The sequence below is a fragment of the Pelodiscus sinensis genome, chromosome 7, assembly GCF_049634645.1.
Source record: "Pelodiscus sinensis isolate JC-2024 chromosome 7, ASM4963464v1, whole genome shotgun sequence".
Lineage (NCBI taxonomy): Eukaryota > Metazoa > Chordata > Testudines > Trionychidae > Pelodiscus > Pelodiscus sinensis.
Genome location: NC_134717.1, coordinates 34,429,016 through 34,449,904, shown reverse-complemented (window position 1 = coordinate 34,449,904; position 20,889 = coordinate 34,429,016). Strand labels below are relative to the sequence as shown.

General features: G+C 40.3%; 1 protein-coding gene across 4 annotated transcripts in view; it reads right to left on the bottom strand.

Annotated features, from left to right (window-relative positions):
* Positions 1–20,889, bottom strand: part of SLC4A10 (solute carrier family 4 member 10) — a 308,999-nt gene that overhangs the window by 168,789 nt on the left and 119,321 nt on the right. For all 4 annotated transcript variants that reach the window (XM_075933502.1, XM_014569435.3, XM_075933501.1 and 1 more), the window contains exon 2: positions 7,255–7,336. In XM_075933502.1, the coding sequence (XP_075789617.1) occupies positions 7,255–7,336 (82 nt within the window). The remainder of the gene's footprint in view (positions 1–7,254; positions 7,337–20,889) is intronic.

The window sequence follows — 20,889 nt, the reverse complement described above, 5'->3', positions numbered from 1 at the left end:
ATTAGTTAGTTTTTATTTCTCATTTCTTAGCTAAACGTAAGCTAATACATTTTTCCCATCTTTTGAATGCCTCTCTATTCTGCTATCTGTTCTTCAAACATTTTTCAATAATTCAGATAACTCGCATTTAATTATAACTTATTTTCCATAGTCTTAAACAAAGGAGCCATAATGATATCTAATTAGAGGACAGGTCTCCTCATTCTACAGTATGTAGATACGTTAGAATTCAAAAGTATCTACTGTGTCCAATTCATTTTATTTTAAATCTTTTTCTAGTTTAACAATTGTTTAATGTTCATATAAGAACTTTTAGAGATAATTATATTTTTATAGTAACTTTTTTCTTTTCCCCTCTTTTTAAAAAGTGAAACTTCTGGTTTTCCTGAAAGATGTCAGCTAGGCAGATTTGGAAAATTAATTCTTTTTATCCACAGAATGCAAACCTCCCTAACCATAAGCAGAATAAGCTTCTGTGCTCCACACTATTAACTCCTAGAAATGATAGGCTAATGCATTTTCTGGGGGCCCAGTGCTGCATTCCCTAGTGAACTCTGGGGCTTTGTCTAGACTGCATCCCTTTTCCATAAAAGGGATGAAAATTAGACACATCGCAATTGCAAATGAAGTGGGGATTTAAATCCCCCCCCCCGCTTCATTTGCATAAACATGGCTGCCGCTTTTTTCCGGCTCGGAGCTTTGTCGGAAAAAAGCGCCAGTCTAGACGCGGATCTTTCAGAAAATAAAGCCTTTTCCGAAAGATCCCTTATTCCTTATTTTAAATTCCTCTTAAAATAAGGAATAAGGGATCTTTCGGAAAAGGCTTTATTTTCCGAAAGATCCGCGTCTAGACTGGCGCTTTTTTCCAGCAATGCTCTGAGCCGGAAAAAAGCGGCAGCCATGTTTATGCAAATGAAGCGGGGGGGGGGGGATTTAAATCCCCGCTTCATTTGCAATTGCGATGTGTCTAATTTGCATCCCTTTTACGGAAAAGGGATGCAGTCTAGACGCAGCCTGGGAATTTAGCCTGCATATAGAATACAAGACTGGATTCTACATCTGTTCAGTCTTCCACAAAGGCTACAAGACTGTCAGTTATTGCCCGCAATGGAGTATCATTTTATACACACTAGGCACTGGACTGAATATGAAGGTAAATGAACAGACATCATATGGTGACTGTGACAGGTTCGATCACAGCGGTCCCTTTGGGTTGTCATCCTGAGTGCTAATCATGTCTCTGAGCTCACCTACATGAATTCTGGGGTGCCTCAGCAGCCAGTCCACCTGGGCCAGATGCTCTGGTATCCCCCAGCCAAAGCACAGAGTTGGGATTACAGCCCTCCCAGCACAGCAAAACACATTAAATTAGCTCAGTTTTGGGAGGGCTCAGCTATTGGGCCTTGACAACATCCAATAACACAACCCTCAAAGGGGGCCAAAACCCCAAATAAATCTATCTTACTCTGTATAAAAGTCTTACACAGAAGCTTTATCAACACTGCAGGGTTTTTGCATTAGAAGCTATTTGCGGACAAGATGATTCTTGGACCTCTTGTGCAAGAAAGCTCTGATTGCCATTAACACAATGGCCACCAGAGCACCTGTACTTTTTCTGATAGGCTCTTTTTGAGCAAGAAACCCCTGCTGCACACATGCCTTTTTGTGCAAGAGCTGTAGCGCAAAAAGGAGTTATTCCTTGTGGGGAGAGAAATAACTCTACCAGCAAAAGCCCTCTGTCCTGTTGATTTACTGTATTTTTTTTTGCGCAAAAACCCTCAGAGCGTCCACACTTCAAGCGCATTTTTGCGCAAGAAAACTTAAAGTAGAACAACAGAACAGAGGACTTTTTGCGATATAGGTATACCTCTTTCTATGAGGAATAACTCCTTTTTGAACAAGAGTTCTTGTGCAAAAAGGTGTTTGTGTGGATGCTCAACAGGAGTTTCTTGCACAAAAAGAGCCTATCAGAAAAAGCACAGGTGCTCTGATGGCGGGAATCGATGTTATACTACTTGTTGATGTGCATGTCTGTCCAATGCACATTTGCTCACAATTTAGGTTAGCACAGGGTCTTGTTCTTTATATAATGAAAACATTTCAGTATCTAGCTTAGTCAGGTGTCTCTCACCATATGCACAGTAGAACCAGCAATTTGACAGCAGCAGCAGCAGCAGCAGCAGCAGCAGCAGCCAGGTGAAGAGCTAGTAGCCCGCCATTGAAGTGAGTGAAAAGGCACTTGTCAAGGACATGTGGCATAGTCTGATGTTGACCTTATGTACATTATGAGTCATTAGAGAAATCCCATTTGAAGAGACTGACTCAACAATTGCCCTGTCCTGTTGGAAACCAATTTAGGGATCACCCCAGGTACCTTGCCAAGTCAAAACCTGGTGGCAGATGTTTGGGTTAGAGACCACTGCCAATCCTGACCCCCTATTACCACAAGTAGATTCCAACATCATGTCATATGGTGGCATAAGTGACTCTAAGGGCATTTACAGAACTTATGGGTGGCTGAAGAAGTTTGAGTACAGAGACAAGTTGCTGTTCTCACGGATATTAGCCAGAAGCAGGATGGAGGCCCCCCTCACGGTGATTATGGGGAGTGCTATTGTAACCCACACACCTACTGGGTGTGGTTCACTGTCCCATGTAGTGGCACTTAAGCCGCTTACAGTGAGAGATAAGAATGAGTGAGCTCTGCAGCCTAAACCGAGAAGCAGCTGGTTTTATAGCTCAAGTTGCAGAGACTCCCACACTGAGATCCCAGGTTTGAATCTACCCTGTAGCAGTTACACTATGTTACTAAGAATTGGCAGCCATGGCAACAGAGTTGCATATAAAGTCTGGTAACAATGTGCATAGCTTTGTTAAGCTCTGTATCAACCTCAGGTGAACTCCCATTGATTTAAATGTGAATACAAAATATTTCAACAGGAATTTCTCCTCCATGAGTGCTGTAGGATTACACACAATGTGTGACTATATCAAAGTGCTAGACTTATTGCTTAGTTTTTAAAGATTAATTTCTCTCTTCATTCAAGTAACAGTCAGCCAAAGGATTTGCTCTAAATTAGTGGCTGACCATAACCTTGTGAACTCTATGAAAATTAACTACAAAAAAGACAGTCACTTGTGCTGAGAACATGAATATCAAAGATTTGCATGGAATCTATTTCTGAACTGCTGTAGCATTTGAGAAAAAGAGGACCAATTGCAAGTTCCGGAACTTACACCATTCAGATAGATACCTGATGTGAATAAGCCCATTAACAACATGAACACCAGGCTAGTCGGCTTTTAGCTAAACATACACATGTGTACTCTGTGTGCTTACACACATAATTTAGACATGCACAAATGTATGCATATAAAAATGCTTGCTGATAAAAACCTGGTCCAGGAAGTTTTAAATGGAAACACCAGAAATATAAACTAGTCTTCTTGACAAAACAACACCAGTAGTTAAAAACTCCAAAATGTCGCATTATTTAAAATGTTGGGGAAAAATATTAATTCTGGGTTAAGTACTTTCATTTCAAGTTCCAGTTCAAAGTAACATGCATTTCTTGTACCAAGGCTATAAATCCCTAAAATACAGATTAAGGCACAGACAGACCCTTAACTGTGCCAACACTAGTTCCCTGCTCCAACACTGAGCAATTATTTATTTACATTTGTAAAACATGGTAAATGTAATTAAATAAATATGATGAGGAACTAATGTACCTAATTGTCTAATTACACAAAGTAAATTAAATAGCACAATTAGGTACTAATTATGTAATTACATATTATATAGCTGAAACATATTATATAATTAGGGAAAATGTAAACTTTCACTAGAGAAGACATTATAAGTTATATTGGATAGGAATAAAACAGTCACAAATCTCAGTCATGTCCACTGTATTACAAAAGCCACTGAATTATCTAATTAGGTTGTAGCGTACCTTGACTTTTGTGTGGAACAAGCAAGGATTCTATTAAAACAATGGAATCGTTAAAATTTACAGCACATTCAACACTTTTTATGTCACTTGGCTTTTCTGCAAGTGGCAGTTATGTATTTTTAGAAGATATTAACTTGATCCTTCAGAAATCTCTTTCAAAAACTGCTACACCATAATATCCTACATCAAGCAATAATTTTTATAACATTACTAATTACACTGTGCCATTGTTTTAAAAGAGTGTTAGATTCCCATGGCAAACTGCAGGATTTTTTAGTTTTTCCAAAATACTAAACCTCACAAAGTTTTTTCAGTCAAAATTTGTCCAATTTCCAGTATGTGAAATGTTTTTGGGACATAAGAATGGCCATATTGGGTCTGACCAAATGTCCATCTAGCCCAGTATCCTGTCATCCGACAATGGCTAATGCCAGATGCCTGAATAAGTAAACAGAAACATGTAATCATCAAGTAATCCTTCTCCTGTCATCCATTTCCAACCCTGACAAACAGAGGCTAGGGACACCATTCCTACCCATTTTGGCTAATAAGCACTGATAGACCTAAAAGCCGAATGGTTTTTCAAATTTTCAGTGAGATTTCACTGTTGCACCTTTTTGTTAGAGAAAGGACAAATAAATTTTTGAGTCACAAAAGCTATTCAGGAATTTGTGTTGAATTTGGAAACTTGTTTGAAGAGCTCCTCTCAAAAAATCTGGAAAGAGTTGTTTTTTGTTAATGTAGAAACATTTTATTTTGACATTTCTAAACAAAACATTAGGTTTGGGGTATGATTTTGAATCAACATTAAAAACATTTCATTCGATTCAAATGAATTTTTTGTGTCATTGAGAAAAATAAAATCAAACTGTATTAGTTAGAAACAAAACAAATGTTGTTTTTTTTTTTTTTACTTTCATCACCTTTTTTTCTTTAAAATGAACTCAATTATCAGAAACTGATGAGATTCAACAAGGACAAGTGTAATGCGCTGCACTTAGGATGAAAGAATTCCATGCACCACCACAGGCTGGGGACTGACTGACTAAGCGGCAGTTCTGCAGAAAAGGACTTGGAGATTACAGTAGATGAGAAGCTGGATATGAGTCAACAATGTGCCCTTGTTACCAAGAAGATTAACAACATATAGGGCTGCATTAGTAGGAGCATTGCCAGCAGATAGAGGGAAGTGATTACCCTCTGTTCATCACTGGTGAGGCCACATCTGGAGTATTGTGTCCAGTTTTGGACCCTCCACCCATTACGGTTGTAAGCGACTAATCAACTTGTCGACTATCCGATAAGCAAAAGCTTATTCAATAGTCAACACACTAGTCCACTAGTCGCTTCCCCACCCCTTGCTGCCTCTGTTAGAAAGAGGCAGCCAGGGGGAGAAGAGGAGGGGATGCTGAGGAGAACCAGCTTACAAGACGGTTCCCCCCTGCTCCAACTCTGTGGAAGGGGGCAAGGGCGCAGCGGTGGTGCTTCCTCTTTGAAATGTAAAAGAGCCCCAGCAGGGCCAAGAGCCCCAAAGATTGAAGAGCCTGGGGCTCTTGTACACTTCAAAGGCAGAACGCTGCATGGCACTTCCACTTTTGAAATGTGGCAACAGCCGGGTGGCTCTTCCTACATTTCAAAGTGGAAGCGCCCTTACTGACTAATCAAATAGTCGATGGAAATCTGATCGACTATTCGATTAGTGGATTCATCTAATTTTATCATCTGCCCACTACAGAAAGGATGTAGACAAACTGGAGAGAGTTCAGTGGAGGGCAACGAAAACAATTAATGGGCTAGGGCATGTGACTTATGCAGGGAGGCTGAGGGAAGTGGGCTTCTTTAGTCTCCAGGGCTGTGTCTAGACTGCAGGGGGTTTTTTGAAAAAAGTAGGCTTTTTTCGAAAAAACTTCACCTGCATCTAGACTACAGCCGCGTTCTTTCGAAATTAAATCGAAAGAACGCGGCTTCTCTTTCGACAACGGTACTCCTCATTTCACGAGGAATAACGCCTTTTTTCAAAAGTGCTCTTTCAAAAAAGGTGTTATGTAATGTAAACTGTGCTTTTTCAAAAGAGAGCATCCAGACTGCCTGGGTGCTCTCTTTCAAAAAAGCAGCTTGCTTTTTCAAAAGTACTGATTGTAGTCTAGATGCTCTTTTTTTATCTTTCAAAAAAGCCTCTTTCGAAAGAGGCTTGCAGTCTAGATGTAGCCCTAAAGAGAACATTTAAGGGGGATTCCAAAGAGGATGAGACTAGACTTTTCTCAGTGGCGACAGATAACAGAACAAGAAGCAATGGTCACAAGTTGCAATGGTGGAATCTTCATCCTTAGAGGTTTTTAAAACCAGGCTTGATTTGAGATCTCTTCCAAAACCATCTTCTATGATTTAATGAGCCCCATACCATCTCAAAAGAATATTCACCTCAAGTGAAGGCAGACAGTATTTAGATCCTATTGGCCAACTTTCGGTCTCTCAGCAAAGCAGAGCTTGTTGGTATTTTACACTGGCAAAAGCTCCTTCCATCATGAAACCCAAGGTGAAACAAGCCTAATATTTATATTTCTGTATATTTCAGAATTGGACTGGACTCTACTATCACAACAAGCCATTGAATTTTGCATACCGATTATTTACACAGTATCCAAAAACATGCTGTGCATTTTATCAACAATTAAAGTATATCCCTGCCAGAAAGAGTTTACAATCTATACATTATAAACCGAAACATAGAACACATCTAGAGAAAGGATACAATACAAAGTGAATGATCAGTCCAATGTGATATGGTGAACGCCATACCTCTAAATTATCTGCTGCTCCTTGACACTAACGGGTATAGTAAAGTGCCTGTTCAAGTGAGTGACAGTGCAACTCTAAAATGCAAAATCTATTTTGTTTAATGGGAGAGCTGAATGTGCAATGATAACGGGACTGGGCACTTTAGGAAACAACTGTGTATTTTAGAACATGCACTGGAGACAATCAGTTTACTAGGGGCCAAATGCTGCAAACATTTAAGCATGGGGCATAGGTTTCCACACAAGTATTCTCACTGGAAACAATTGCTCATCTGATTAAAGTTAAGTCTGTGCATATTTGCAGGATTGCATCTCAAAATATCCTCAGGAAAACTTATTTCCTATCACCCAAGATTTTAAAATAGCAGTCTAGATGTTGCCTTCACATGCACCCTGGTATACCCATTGCAATGAGCATGTACATGTTTATCTGAGAGTGGAACAGTGCCCAACTGTAAAGAGAAATAAGCATACAAATGCATGGGAAAATAATCTCTTACCTTCCAAGTCTTCCTTTTCAAAATGCGTTTTGAGAATGGAACGAGTGCCACCTCTATCCACGACAGCTTCTTCATCATTTCTCTGCAAAACAGAAATATATACATATATATTGACATGTGTAGTAATCTTTTCTTTTTGTAACCTGCCAAGAAGATTGAAGAGTAAGTGTAAATAATTTTAATTGTTGCTTACGTCTGAGGGAAAATCATAGAAATCTCTTTTCTTATAAAAAATCTATTCTTCATATGGCAGTGTTTATTGTGTCATGCTTAAAACTGTCTTTGACATGAAGAAATCAGGTCTGTTGTAACAACAAGCAAGATGATGAGTAAACTCTGGTTTCTAGGAAGCAAGGAAGTCATGAGCCAGTATGTTATGAACAAGATGAAGGAAGAGATGACCAGCTGAGGCAATTACAATATTGTACTCTTAGACTACATCTACACTACTTTTTTTGTGGAAGAGGCAATATTTTACTGAAAAATAACTTCTGTAAATGAGATGATAGTATGAACTATGTACAAAATAGAAAAAGCATAAGTATTAGCATTGTAAATACTATGGTTAAATTGAAGAAAAATAGTCTCATCAAAAAATGTTGATATGAAAGAAAAATCAAATCCCCTGAAAGTAATTATTCTCAATTATTAAATGAAGTATAATGCTTTCACATGTTTAGTTTCAGCTTTAAGAATGCTTTATACTGTACCGAAACAGTATACTCTAATTCTATATACTGTATGCACACTCTCTGTTATTATTTTTTGGTATGCTCTAATTTTATGTTGTATTTATACCATGCATTTTAATAGTGCAAGCAGTCAACTACACTTTGACTATTCTTATACTATGATAGTAAATACATTATAATATCATTACTTAAAGTAAGCGTATTGTATGCTGAAATGGCCTACTTTGGTATTGTCTCCTTCTGTGAAAGGTAATGTTAAAGCTAAAACTATGACATAATCCTAGTTTCAGTTATTTGGGACACAATATGTAATAAATTAAATATACACAGCATTTCCTAAAGATATTAGCCCTTGAGAAAATTAGCCATAATGCACAGGTAGTAAATTGAATGCTGGTTTGCCAAGGAGCTGCCTATTTGTGCTTACAAAAACAGTTAACTTCATTTTACAAAGGAGAAAACCGATAGCGATTGTCTGTGAATGGCTATTGGAGTAGATGACAAGAAAAAGATTAAACAAAAGCATTAATTAATAAGAAGGACTACTAAGCAGTGATGGGTTTCAGCTTTCAAGGAAGGGGAAGAGAGTATTTGAATTCAGACTGGTTAACCTAGTGAGGAGGGCTTTAAAATATGTTCAACAGGGGCAGGTGACCAAAGCCCACAGGTAAGTGAAAAACATGAAGATCTGGGAGATGGCTTAGAAATGGGAGGGAACATGGGCTATAATAGCAGAGATATAGGAGGGACAAGGCAGAAAAGGGGGACAAAATCACATCAGTATCTTAAATGCCTATATACAAATGCAAGGAATATGAGAAATAAGCAGGAAGAACTTGAAGTGCTAATTAACAAACACAACTATGACATAGTTGATATCTCAGGGTATGTCTACACAGCAAAGTTATTTTGAAATAGCGGAGGGCTTATTTCAAAATTGGTATACCTCATTCCAATTGCTATATCGAAATAAGCATTGTGTAGATGCTTATTTCGAAATAGGGGGCCTCCAATCCTTCCCAGAGTGCCCTAGTGGCCACTCTGGGCACAACCAAGAAAACTTCTCTCCCTCCTCCTTTCCCCGGAGCCCTTAAAGGGGTAGACTCTGGCCATAGTGCCTGTGCCAGTTGCAAGCCTGCCAGCCCAGAGCCAGCAGTCGCTGCACCTGACCCAGTGACCCCAGCATGAGCCAAGCAGCCAGTGCCAACCAGCCCTCCAGGATCCTGACAGGGGCTGGAGAAGGCGGGCACCTTCCTGGTCCAGCGCGGAGATCAGGGACCTAATTCAGGTTTGGGGGGGATGCCTCCAATGTCCATGATCTCTGCACTAAATGGAGGAATGCAACCGTCTACAGGCAGATGGCTGCCAGCCTGGACACCAAAAGCCACATGCGAACCCAGGAGCATGAAAATCAAGGAGCTGTGACAGGCGTATTCCAGGGCCACAGGGGCAGCTCCCAACCAGGGACAGATCCAGACCCCTGCCCCTATTTTGATGCCACGGACCGCATTCTGGGGGGGCAGAATGGTCCATGCCCCCCAGGTGGTCATCGACCCAGGGGCAGGGATTGATGCCTCCTGTTGCTCCAGCCCCTGCTGCCTCCCCAGCTATCGCTCCTCCTCCCACTCCTTCTCCCTATCCTGCTTCTTCCTCCCCACCCTCCACACACTCCCAGGGATGTGGAGGCCCCCGCATCCATGGTGCTGGGAGACATTTGGGCTGGCGAGACCCCCAACTCTGAGCCCTGAGCTTCTCCTCCCACTTCCTCCCCCTGTGCCAGGGAAGATAATGAAACAAGTAATTAAAGTAATTAAAGAATGCATCTGCAAACATCTGGAAGATAATAAGGTGAAAGGTAATAGCCAGCATGGATTTTCATGTGAAACCAATCTTATAGTTTCCTTTGATAGGATATTAAGCCTTGTGAATAAGGGAGAAATGGTGGATGTGGTATACCTAGATTTTAGTAAGGCATTTGACATGATCTTGCATGACCTTCTTACCAAGAAACTAGGAAAATGCAACCTAAATGGGGCTACTATAAGGTGGGTGCATAACTGGCTGGATAACCATTCTCAGGTAGTAGTTATTAACAGTTCACGATCATGATGGAAGGGCATAAAAGTGGGGTTCTATAGGAGTCTGTTTTGGGACCAGTTATGTTCAATATGATGGCATAGAGAGTACAATTATGAAGTTTGCAGATGATACCAACCTGGGAGGGGTTGCAAGTGCTTTGGAGGATAGGGTCATAAGTCAAAATGATCTGGACAAACTAGAGAAATGGTCTGAGGTAAACAGGATGAAGTTAAATAAGGACAAATGCAAAGTACTCCACTTGGGAAGGAACAATTAGTTTCACACATACAGAATGGGAAGTGATTGTCAAGGAAAGAGTACTGCTGAAAGGGATTTACGTGTCATAGTGAACGATGAGTTAAACATGAATCAACAGTGTGACACTGTTGCAGAAAAAAAAAGCAAACATGATTCTGGGATGAATTAACAGGAGAGTTGTGAGCAAGACATGTGAAGTCATTCTTCCGTTCTACTCTGCACTGATTAGGCCTCAGTTGGAGTATTGTGTCCATTTCTGGGCACCACATTTCAAGAAAGATGTGGAGAAATTGGAGAGGATCCAGAGAAGAGCAACAAAAATGACTAAAGGTCTAGAAAACATGACCTATGAGGAAAGACTGAAAGAATTGGGCTTAATTTAGAAAATAGATGACTAAGAGGGAATATGATAGTTTTCAAGTATCTAAAAGGGTGTTACAAAGAGGAGTGAGAAAAATTGTTCTCCTTGGCCTCTGATAAGACAAGAAGCAATGTTCTAAAATTGCAAAAAAGGAGGTTTAATTTAGATATTAGGAAAAACTTCCTGCCAGGGTGGTTACACACCAGAATAAATTGTGTGGAATTTCCATCACTGGAGATATTTAAGAGCAGGTTAGACAGAAATCTATCAGGGATGATCTAGACAGTGTTTGGTCCTGCTGTGAGGGCAGGGGACTGGACTCAATGACCTCTCAAAGTCTCTTCCAATTCCAGGATTCTATGATAAAAAGAATATACATTGCATGCCATCAGCAGCAAGTGGAAGAAGCTTAGAAAGGGATATTATAATTTAGCCTTTCCTGATTTTTTATTTTTGAAAAGCATATCTTAATAAAAGCCTGGTGCAGAGAAGTTGTTTAATATACCAGGGTTTAAAACTAAAAGTGGATAAAAAAGAATTAAATGCACATGAAGAGAAATAGCACTACATGAACTCCTCTCCTTTAAGAAGAAACAGCAAGGGTTAATTGTAGAGCTGAACATTATGTGTTTGGGGATCCTAAATTTTCCTTCAAGTTCATCTTTCCTTTACATATGGCTGCTATTATACTGTAGCTGTTTTATATAGAAAAGTCTTGGAACTGCACCAGCACAAAGCTGTTAAAAGTAGATTGTAACAGTGCCTTTATTACTTCTATCAGACAGAAGTAGAACACAAACATTTGACAAGGAGGTAGGAGCTTTCTGTTGAAACCATTTTGCTTCCAAATAAATTAAACTTAGTTAATAACATATTGACTGCACTATGGTTATGGGGGGGGAGCTCAATTCATTCAATCATATTAATATTAGACAAAATTAATCCATTATTGTAAGCAGTAAAAAACATCAGGGTGTGTTACTTTGAAATATTGCCATATTCTTGCGTGACTTTTTAAGTATGAAACCAAAAGGCCAAATATTACAGCCATGTAAAAAGTAATGCTACTCTTGCATAAGTTATACCCAACAGCTTCTCACTTTGATTAGGAAAAGACACTAGCATTGTGGAAAAATCCTGTTACATATGACATTGTTTTTATAAATTAATTTATTTATGGACAAGTTAAAATAATCTAAACATGTATAAATAATTAATAGTTAAAATGATATATTTATTATTTATAAACTTGGTGCACATGTTTTTCTACCTTTGACATTTTTTATTCCCACCTCCACCCCCTGCACGTGTTTACTTTTATCTTCAGTCAATCTTTGTCCAACTTATCTCCTTGCCTTATAAGAGGGCTTTATATTACATGGAAAAACAGCTAGATTGAGAGTTGTTTGTTGCTCCTATTTCAGTTATCAAACCTGAGCAAGCTCAATTAAAAGGCCTTATACTGTGACTTTTGGACTTGCCAACAGGCCCACCAAAAGTGGGGAGTAGAAAGGGGGAAATGCCCCAGGGCCTGGCTCTGGAGAGCTCTGATGACTAACTGGGGAAAAGGGGGCCATGGTGCAGCACAGTCTGGGCAGTGCCGAGGGCTGGCTACCCCAGCCCCGCCCCCTTCTTCCAAAGGCCCCGCCCCTTCCAAGATCCTAGAACCCCATCTTGCTCAGGGGCTCATCAAGTCTGTCGTCTCCCCCCGCTTGCCAAGCAGTACCAGTATAGAACCGTTCTGTACTCAATGCAGTGGTAACATCTATGGTTCCTGTACTTCTCTCCTCCCAAGAGTCTATTACTAAATTTGTACAATGGGGTCCGAATATCTACTGGGATCTGTGGCACTACTGCAGTACAACCAATGAATAATAATAGCAGCAGACATGCTGATCACACCCCCACCCTCCTCTCTTGACTAAAGATTAAAAAATTCATTTCAGTTTTAACAGCTTTATTGGTGTTTCAGCAAAATTGTGTATTATCATTATTTTAAAAAAATTTCTCATAAATGAGAGGCTAGAACAGGAAGTACAAGACAAAACCATCATATGAAAGTTATGCATTCCACCTTCCATATTCTAGACAACTTAGTGATACTCAATACACACAAAATCATTTTATTTATTAAGCACTCCTCTCATCCTCAACAAAAGTGTCTGAGGAGCAAGACAAACAATTAAAATACAGTAATAATAAATATTACAAAACTTTCTATTAACTTTACTGGGAGCAGAATCAGGCTCTAAGGCTACAGGTTAATTAACCCAGGAGTTTTACAACATATAATCATTGTAGTTTTTCTTACTTTTAACCCCTTTTGAAGAGACTCAGCAATTTTATATGACATAGACATTTGCCAACACTAAAGTGTTGCATTTATCTTGTTATATTGGAGTAGTTTGCAAGTAAATGTATGGACACACTGACCATGTAGGAGTCCTTGGTACTGTCCATTATTGCACTGAGATGCTTGTTGACTCCAGTGAACAATGTTGTCTAGTGCTTAAAGCATGGGAGTGGGATCCAAGAAGTCGTGAGTGCTAATCCTGGCTCTGTCACTGACTTGCTGTGTAGCCTTGGAAAAGTCACTTAATCTCTGTGCCTCAGCTTCCCCATCTGTAAAATAGGGATAATAATACTTCCTCACAGAGGTGTTCTGGGGCATAATTGATCAATACTTGTATAGTTCTTTGAAGCTGAAGAACACCTATATATTTTAATTCTATAGTGTCTTATTTTCCATGTGTAAAAATGTCTTGATATATCTTGGTAGAGCAATAAAACATAGCATTTATATTTAGCAGAGGATATATAAAATGTGCTCTCAACACAAGACAGTTTCTTATATATCCTGGAATGGTTTGCTGCTGCACAACTACAGATGATATTTTTGTGAGGGTTTTACATTTGGACCTGATTTTCATCTCATTTCAATAGGTGAACATTAGGAATAATTTTGTTAAAGTGCATTAAAAATTGCAATAATTTCTGTCTTTTTTTTACCATATCATGGTGCTTTATGTTCTTTATGCAATGATCAGGTTGTGATATTTCCCTAGAAATAATGAAATAATTTAAACACACAGCACAATAATTAAAACATCCAAGGTAAAAAAATAAGAGCAGGATGAGCCCTTTAGGGCTTTGAGTGAAACCACTGAGCTACTTGTAGAGACATGAGGAAATGAATACCAATAACTCCTTTTTTCTACACCACTTCATATTTTCTATATACCAGATATTTTACAAAAAAAAACTATTTTAAATGTTTTCAAGTGCTTTAAAAATTGCACTGGTACTGATTTTTGTCTGCATGCAAGTACTCAAATGCATCATGATGAGCACAGTATAGGAGCCTAAAGGTATATTTACACTTTGAGCTGGAAAAGTAGTTTCCAGCTCAATGAAACATACTCACATGAGATCTGATCAAACTAGTATGTTGGAAGTATCTAAAATAGCTTTTTCCATACACAATTACATCATAATGGTAAGGCCTAACATCACAAGACAGTCTAAGGCTAGAACTCTGAAAAGTTGGAAATCAACTCTTCTATTGTATAAAGCCATAATTTCTAATTACACATATGTTGCAGAGATCAATATCCTTAAATCTGTCATTGTTCCAAAACAGTATCTTGCCTATTCCATATGAAAGACATAATAAAACTACCAATGAGCAGTGGTAGATGTGTCACCAGTAAAGCACTGTGCACACTACCTGTATGATAGTCAGGAGGTGGATTTTTCACACCCCGAGCAACATAAATTTTCCTGGCTTAGAGTACATCTACATTGCACCATTTTTCTAGAAAAACAGCCATTATTCTGGAAAAACAATACTAGCATCCACACTGTAATTGTGTTATTTCAAAAGAAAGTCAATATAATGGACTGCTTTTTCAAATGCTAGTAAACCTGATTCCTGATGAGGAATAAGGCCTGATTCCTGATGAGGAATAAGGCCTCTTCCAAAAAAGCTTTTTCAGAAGAGTGTGTGTGTGGATGAGGAATAGGGAGATTTGTTGAAAAGAGAGGCCTCCAGGAAATCCCACAGGTGCCTTGCTTGCCACTCCATCCACACTTATCAGACCTCAATAGTTACTGTTCTCCTGGAGCTCTTAAAACTGCAGACACAGGGGACAGGGCCTGTGGCAGGAAGCCACAGTGCAGTTCAGTTCACACATCTGGGCACCATGTCCGAGCCACAAGCCCCTTAAGAGGCCCTTGCCCATCCCAAAGAGCATACACAGGACTCCCAGGAGCCTGCCAGGGGCTGGAAGAGATATGTGCTGTCCTGGTCAAGGGTGGAGATTCTGGCCCTTCTGGTGGTGTGGGACGATGAGGAGAACCGCCAGGATTTCGCTTCAGGTGGCACAACACAGTTAGGAACTTTTTCCTAATGTCCAACCTAAACCTCCCTTGCTGCAGTTTAAGCCCATTGCTTCTTGTTCTAGCCTCAGATGCCAAGATGAACAAGTTTTCTCCCTCCTCCTTATGACACCCTTTTAGATATCTGAAAACTGCTATCATGTCCCCCCTCAGTCTTCTCTTTTCTAAACTAAACAAGCCCAATTCTTTCAGCCTTCCTTCACAGGTCATGTTCTCTAGACCTTTAATCATTCTTGTTGCTCTTCTCTGGATCCTCTCCAATTTCTCCACTTCTTTCTTGAAATGCAGTGCCCAGAACTGGACACAATACTCCAACTGAGGCCTAACCAGCGCAGAGTAGAGCGGAAGAATGACTTCTCGTGTCTTGCTCACAACACACCTGTTAATGCATCCCGGAATTATGTTTGCTTTTTTTGCAACAGCATCACACTGCTGACATATTCAGCTTGTGTTCCATTATGACCCCTAGATCCCTCCCCCCCCCAGTTTCTCAGCCTCCTCTCCCCTCCCCATTTTCAGGTTCTCATCCCCCCCCTCTCATCCACAGTTACTTCTATCCCAAATAAATCACCACAAAGTTTTGTTTTTCACAATCAAACAGGTTTTTTTTTATTGTGTCTACAGGGAACAGGGGTGGAGCAGGAAAGGGAGAGGTTGTTGTGTGAAAGGCAGAGAAGGGCAAAGCACAGGCCCCTAGTGGGGAGGCGCTGGGGAGAATTACTAAGGTCCTTGAGAGGAACTCTCTCTCAGGGCCTTCCAGATGCACAACCCCACCTGATCGGCCTGCCAGCTTTCAGCTGTGCGTGGCTGCTCAAAAGTCCTTCTCTACCAGCCAGCCTCTGCCCCCCAGCCCAGAAGGAAGGCCTCCCCCTTCCTCTCCATGATGTTGTGGAGCACATGACATACAGATATCATCTCGGGGATGTTCTGCTCCCCCACATCCAGGCAGGTCAGGAGGCACCTATACCTTGCCTTCAACTGGCCAAAGGCATATTCGGCCTGCATGCAGGCCCTGCCCAAATGGCCATTGAAGTGGTCCTTGGTGGGGTCAAGCAGTCCAATATATGGCTTCATCAGCCACAGCATGAAGGGGTAGGCCGCATCCCCCACAATGCATAGTGGCATCTCCACGTCCCCAATCCTGATGCTGCACTTGGGGAAGAAAGTGCTAGCCTCCAGCTTCTGGTAGAGGCTGGAGTTGTGGAAGATGCAGGCGTCATGTGCCTTCCCTAACCAGCTTATGAAGATGTCCATAAACTGGCCACGGTGGTCAACCAGAGCCTGCAGGACCATCAAAAAGTATCCTTCCGATTAATGTACTGCACTGCCCAGTGGTCAGGGGTCCGGATGGGATGTGTGTTCTGTCAATAGCTCCCCCCCCCCCACACAGTTGGGGAAGCCCAGGGTGGCAAATCTGGTGATGATGGGGTCCATATTGCCCAGTTGGATGATCCTGTGCAGCAGGGCAGTGTTAATGGCCATCTCCACCTGCAGAAGGAGACAAACAAAGAAACATAACAGAGAATCAAAGGGGGTTCCTGGGCCCTTGGGAGGTCCCAAAACCCTCCTCTACTTCCCCCCCACGAAAACCCCAGGATCCACCCCGTATTAAGCTCCCCCCAAAGGGCTGTGTGATGACAGGACTGCAGAATCCCCTGGGGATGTGGCTTCCCCACTACTGACCCCCCTTTCCCTAGGGTTCCCCTTTCCAGTACTGCCCCCCCCCCCGGGACTGCAGCTCAAGAGCACCATACCAGCATGATGAGAGCCCCAATAGTCGACTTCCCCACACTAAACTGGTTGCCCATGGATTGGTAATTGTTTGGTGTGGACAGCTTCCAAATGGCAATGGCGACCCGCATCTCCAGGGGGATGGTGGATCACATCTGGGTGTCCCATCATCTGAGGGCAGAGGTGAGCCAGGCACATAGCTCCAGGAACGTCTCCTTCCTCATATGGAAGTTTTGGAGCCATTGATGGTTGTCCCACTGCTCCATCACTAGCCGGTCCGACCTGTTGGAACTGGTGTTCAACTGCCAGAAACGTCGCTCCACTGTGGGGTGCGGTTGCAAGTTCAGCGTTCTCCACGATCAGCTTGGGGTTGAACTCATGCAGGACCATGAGGGCAGATGCACAAATTGCTGCAGAAACTGCAGCAAGGCAGTGTGGGGCCATCACTTGCGCAGAGGCAGTTCTGGCCCCATAGCAGGGAGTGCTGTGGTGTTCTGAAGCAGGGCAACCAAAGCACACAGTGGAAATGCTTTTCTGACCCTCAGAGAGGTAGGCAAGCAAGCAGAAGAACCTGAGAAATGGCTATCCAGGGGCATCCCTTTAAGCATGCATCTCAAATAGCCTCAGGCAGCAGCACCAAGAAGCAACTGCTGTCTAATCAGTGTGTACGCTATCTTATCTATATATATATATATATATAGGCAACATTGCAATATTTAAAACCTATGTGATAATTAGGCATATTATTTATAAATCACAAAAAGCATCAATTTTTAATTATTTTTTTTTAATAAATGTATAAACATATGCTGTGAAAACTACCTAAAAATTGCAATCAAGTGCCTAGGCTCACTCAGTTTGCTGTAGTATATAAAACATAGACTCATAGAAATGTCAAGCTAAACAGGATCTCAAGACTCATCCTTCAGTGATGCAGAATCAAGCAAACCTAGATCTTCCCTGACAGGTGTTTGTTCAACCTGTTCTTTAAAATCCCCAAATATTGGGGATTCTACAGCTTCTCTTGGGAGAATATTCCAATGTTTAACTACCATTACAATTAGAAATGTTTTCTAATATTTAACTTAAATCTTCCTTGCTGCAAATTAAATTGATCACTTCTTGTCCTACCTTCACTGGCCATAGAGAACAATTCATCACTATCCTCTTCATAGTAGCTCTTCTCATATTTGAAGACTTATTTGTTACCCTTTCAGACTTCTTTTCTCAAGACTCAATATGAGAAGTTTCTTTAACCTTTCCTCACAGGTCAGGTTTTCTAAACATTTTATAATTGTTCTGCTCTTCTCTGGACTCTCCAAAGTGTCCATATCTTACTGAGTATGGGACACCTAGAGCTGGACACAATACTCTAGCTGAGGCCCCACCAGTGCTGAGTACGGGGGACAATTACCTCCCATGTCTTGCGTATGACAGTCTGGATAATACACCCTTAAATGGTATTTCACAGATGCATCACACTGTTGACGCGTGTTCAATTTGTGGCCTACTATAATGTCCAGACCCTGTGTGGGAGTACCATGGACTAGCTAGTTATTCCCATTGTGTGGTGTGCATTCAATTTTTTTCTTTTAAGTGTAGTATTTCACACTTCTTATTATTGAATTTCATGTTGTTGATTTCAGATCAATTATCCATATTGTCAATGTCAACTTTGAATTCTAATCCTGTCTTCCAAAGTTCCTGAATCCTCTTCCCAGCATGATATCATCTGCACATTTTATAAACATTTTCTCCACTCCATTACCAAAGTAATTAATGAAAATATTGAGTAGTACCAGAACCAGGACAGATCTCTGCAGAGCCCCATTAGATACATCATCCTACTTTGAATGAGACTCATTGATAAGTGCTTTTTGGCTACGTCTAGACTGGCCACAAATTCCGGAAAAGGGATGCAAATCAGGTAAGTCAGCATAGGGAAATCCCCCGCGGATTTAAATATCCCCCGCGGATTTAAATAAACATGTCCGCCGCTTTTTTTCCGGCTTGGGGAAAAGCCGGAAAAAAAGCGTCTAGACTGGCGCGATCCTCCGGAATAAAGCCCTTTTCCGGAGGATCTCTTATTCCTTTAGGTAGGAATAAGAGATCCTCCGGAAAAGGGCTTTATTCCGGAGGATCGCGCCAGTCTAGACGCTTTTTTTCCGGCTTTTCCCCAAGCCGGAAAAAAAGCGGCGGACATGTTTATTTAAATCCGCGGGGGATATTTAAATCCCCCGCGGATTTCCCTATGCTGACTTACCTGATTTGCATCCCTTTTCCGGAATTTGTGGCCAGTCTAGACGTAGCCTTTGTGTATAGTCTTTCAAACAACTGTACACCCACTTTACAGTAGTTTCATCTAGACCTCATTTCCCCAGTTTGCTTATGAGAATGAGATAATGCTAAGCAAAAAGTCTTGCTAAAAATCAAGAGCTATTATGTCTACAGCTTCCCTCCTATCTACTAAGAAGTAACTCCATCTAAAGAAGGAAAATATCTTTTAACTATTTATATAAATATACGATATTTATAAGTAGCTTAAATGTGTTTGTCACACTCCTTTAAAGGTTAAGTTACACCGGTATGTTGTATTTTGGTGTTAATACATTATGAACAAAAATTAAATATAAACTGAATGCACAGATAAAATATGCATTTTATTTGAGAAACTGGAAATGATCCTTTTCCCTGCATTACTTCTATCTCTTGCTCATCCAGTTTTAGTTTCTTTGCTATTTTACATATCCTTGTGTATATTTCTTTTACTTCTCCACTCCTGGATACTCTGCTTTATCTAAAGCTGGAATTCTTTGTGTTAAAAAACTAATCCAGAATCATTTGGGAAAATAGCAAATGTCATAGCAATCTACTGAGGTTTGCAAATGCTCAGGTCATATATATTCCTGTTAATTGCACCCTTTATATATTCTGATATAGACCATTTTAGGGATAAATAGGCTACGTCTAGACTGCATCCCTCTGTCGACAGAGGGATACAAATCAAGCACATCAAAATAGCTAGTGAAACAGGGATTTAAATATCCCGCACCTCATTAGCATAAACATGACTGCCGCTTTTTTCTAAATGGAGTTTTTTCGGAAAAAAAAGGCAGTCTAGATGCAGATCTATTGAAAATAAAGCCTTTTTCGACAGATCCTGTATTCCTCAAAAAATGATGTTTACAGGATCTGTTGAAAAAGGCTTTATTTTCAACAGATTCACGTCTAGACTGCCAATTTTTTTCAAAAAAATTCTGTTTAGAAAAAAAGCAGCAGCCATGTTTATGCTAATGAGGCACGGGATATTAAAATCCCTGCTTCATTAGCAATTTTAATGTGCCTAATCTACATCTCTCAGTCAGAGAGGTGTAGTCTAGATGCACAAAAAGTCCTAAATCAACATCCTTTCTTACTGCAAAATATATTTCAAAGCAGAAACCTCCATTCTCTTAAACCTGGTTCTTGTCTATACACTGTTTCATTAGAAATTAATTCACACAATACACCGGCTGACACAAATAATTATGGAATTAATACAACTTTAGCCATTTATTAATTTTTAGATGCCCTACATAAGTATTAAATGCCATCTGGAGCTAAGGAAAGCCTGTCATTGTAGAATATTAAATGTTGTTTTCCTACACAGCCACAGAAATAGAAGATGAAACAATTTTAGGTACCAAATATGTCCATTATTTGAAGTATTTAACATATGTATGTGAATAACAAATATATTTCAGTGTGTGCTATTTCCTGAACTCATGAAGTTAGACCTTAAATCCTATGCCATGCCTTCTCACATTTTAATAATAAGATTCTAAAGTTTATGTCTAAAAATCCATGCTTAAATGATAATATGGTTTACCCTAAACTTGAATGCTTTCATAGTTTGATGGTATCCTATTGTTATATTATCTCAATATTCCCTGATTCTGTGGTGTTTATCTGGTTGTATCTGGTTTCCTGGCATTTCTGTTTCAAAATCACTTCTGTTAAATTCAGCTTGACATTTACTAAAAGTAGCACAATTAAAGAAATACAAAACTATGATATTTAAACTCAAGAGCTGCTAAGAGCATATATGAAAACATATCCCTTACAAAATCACTGTAA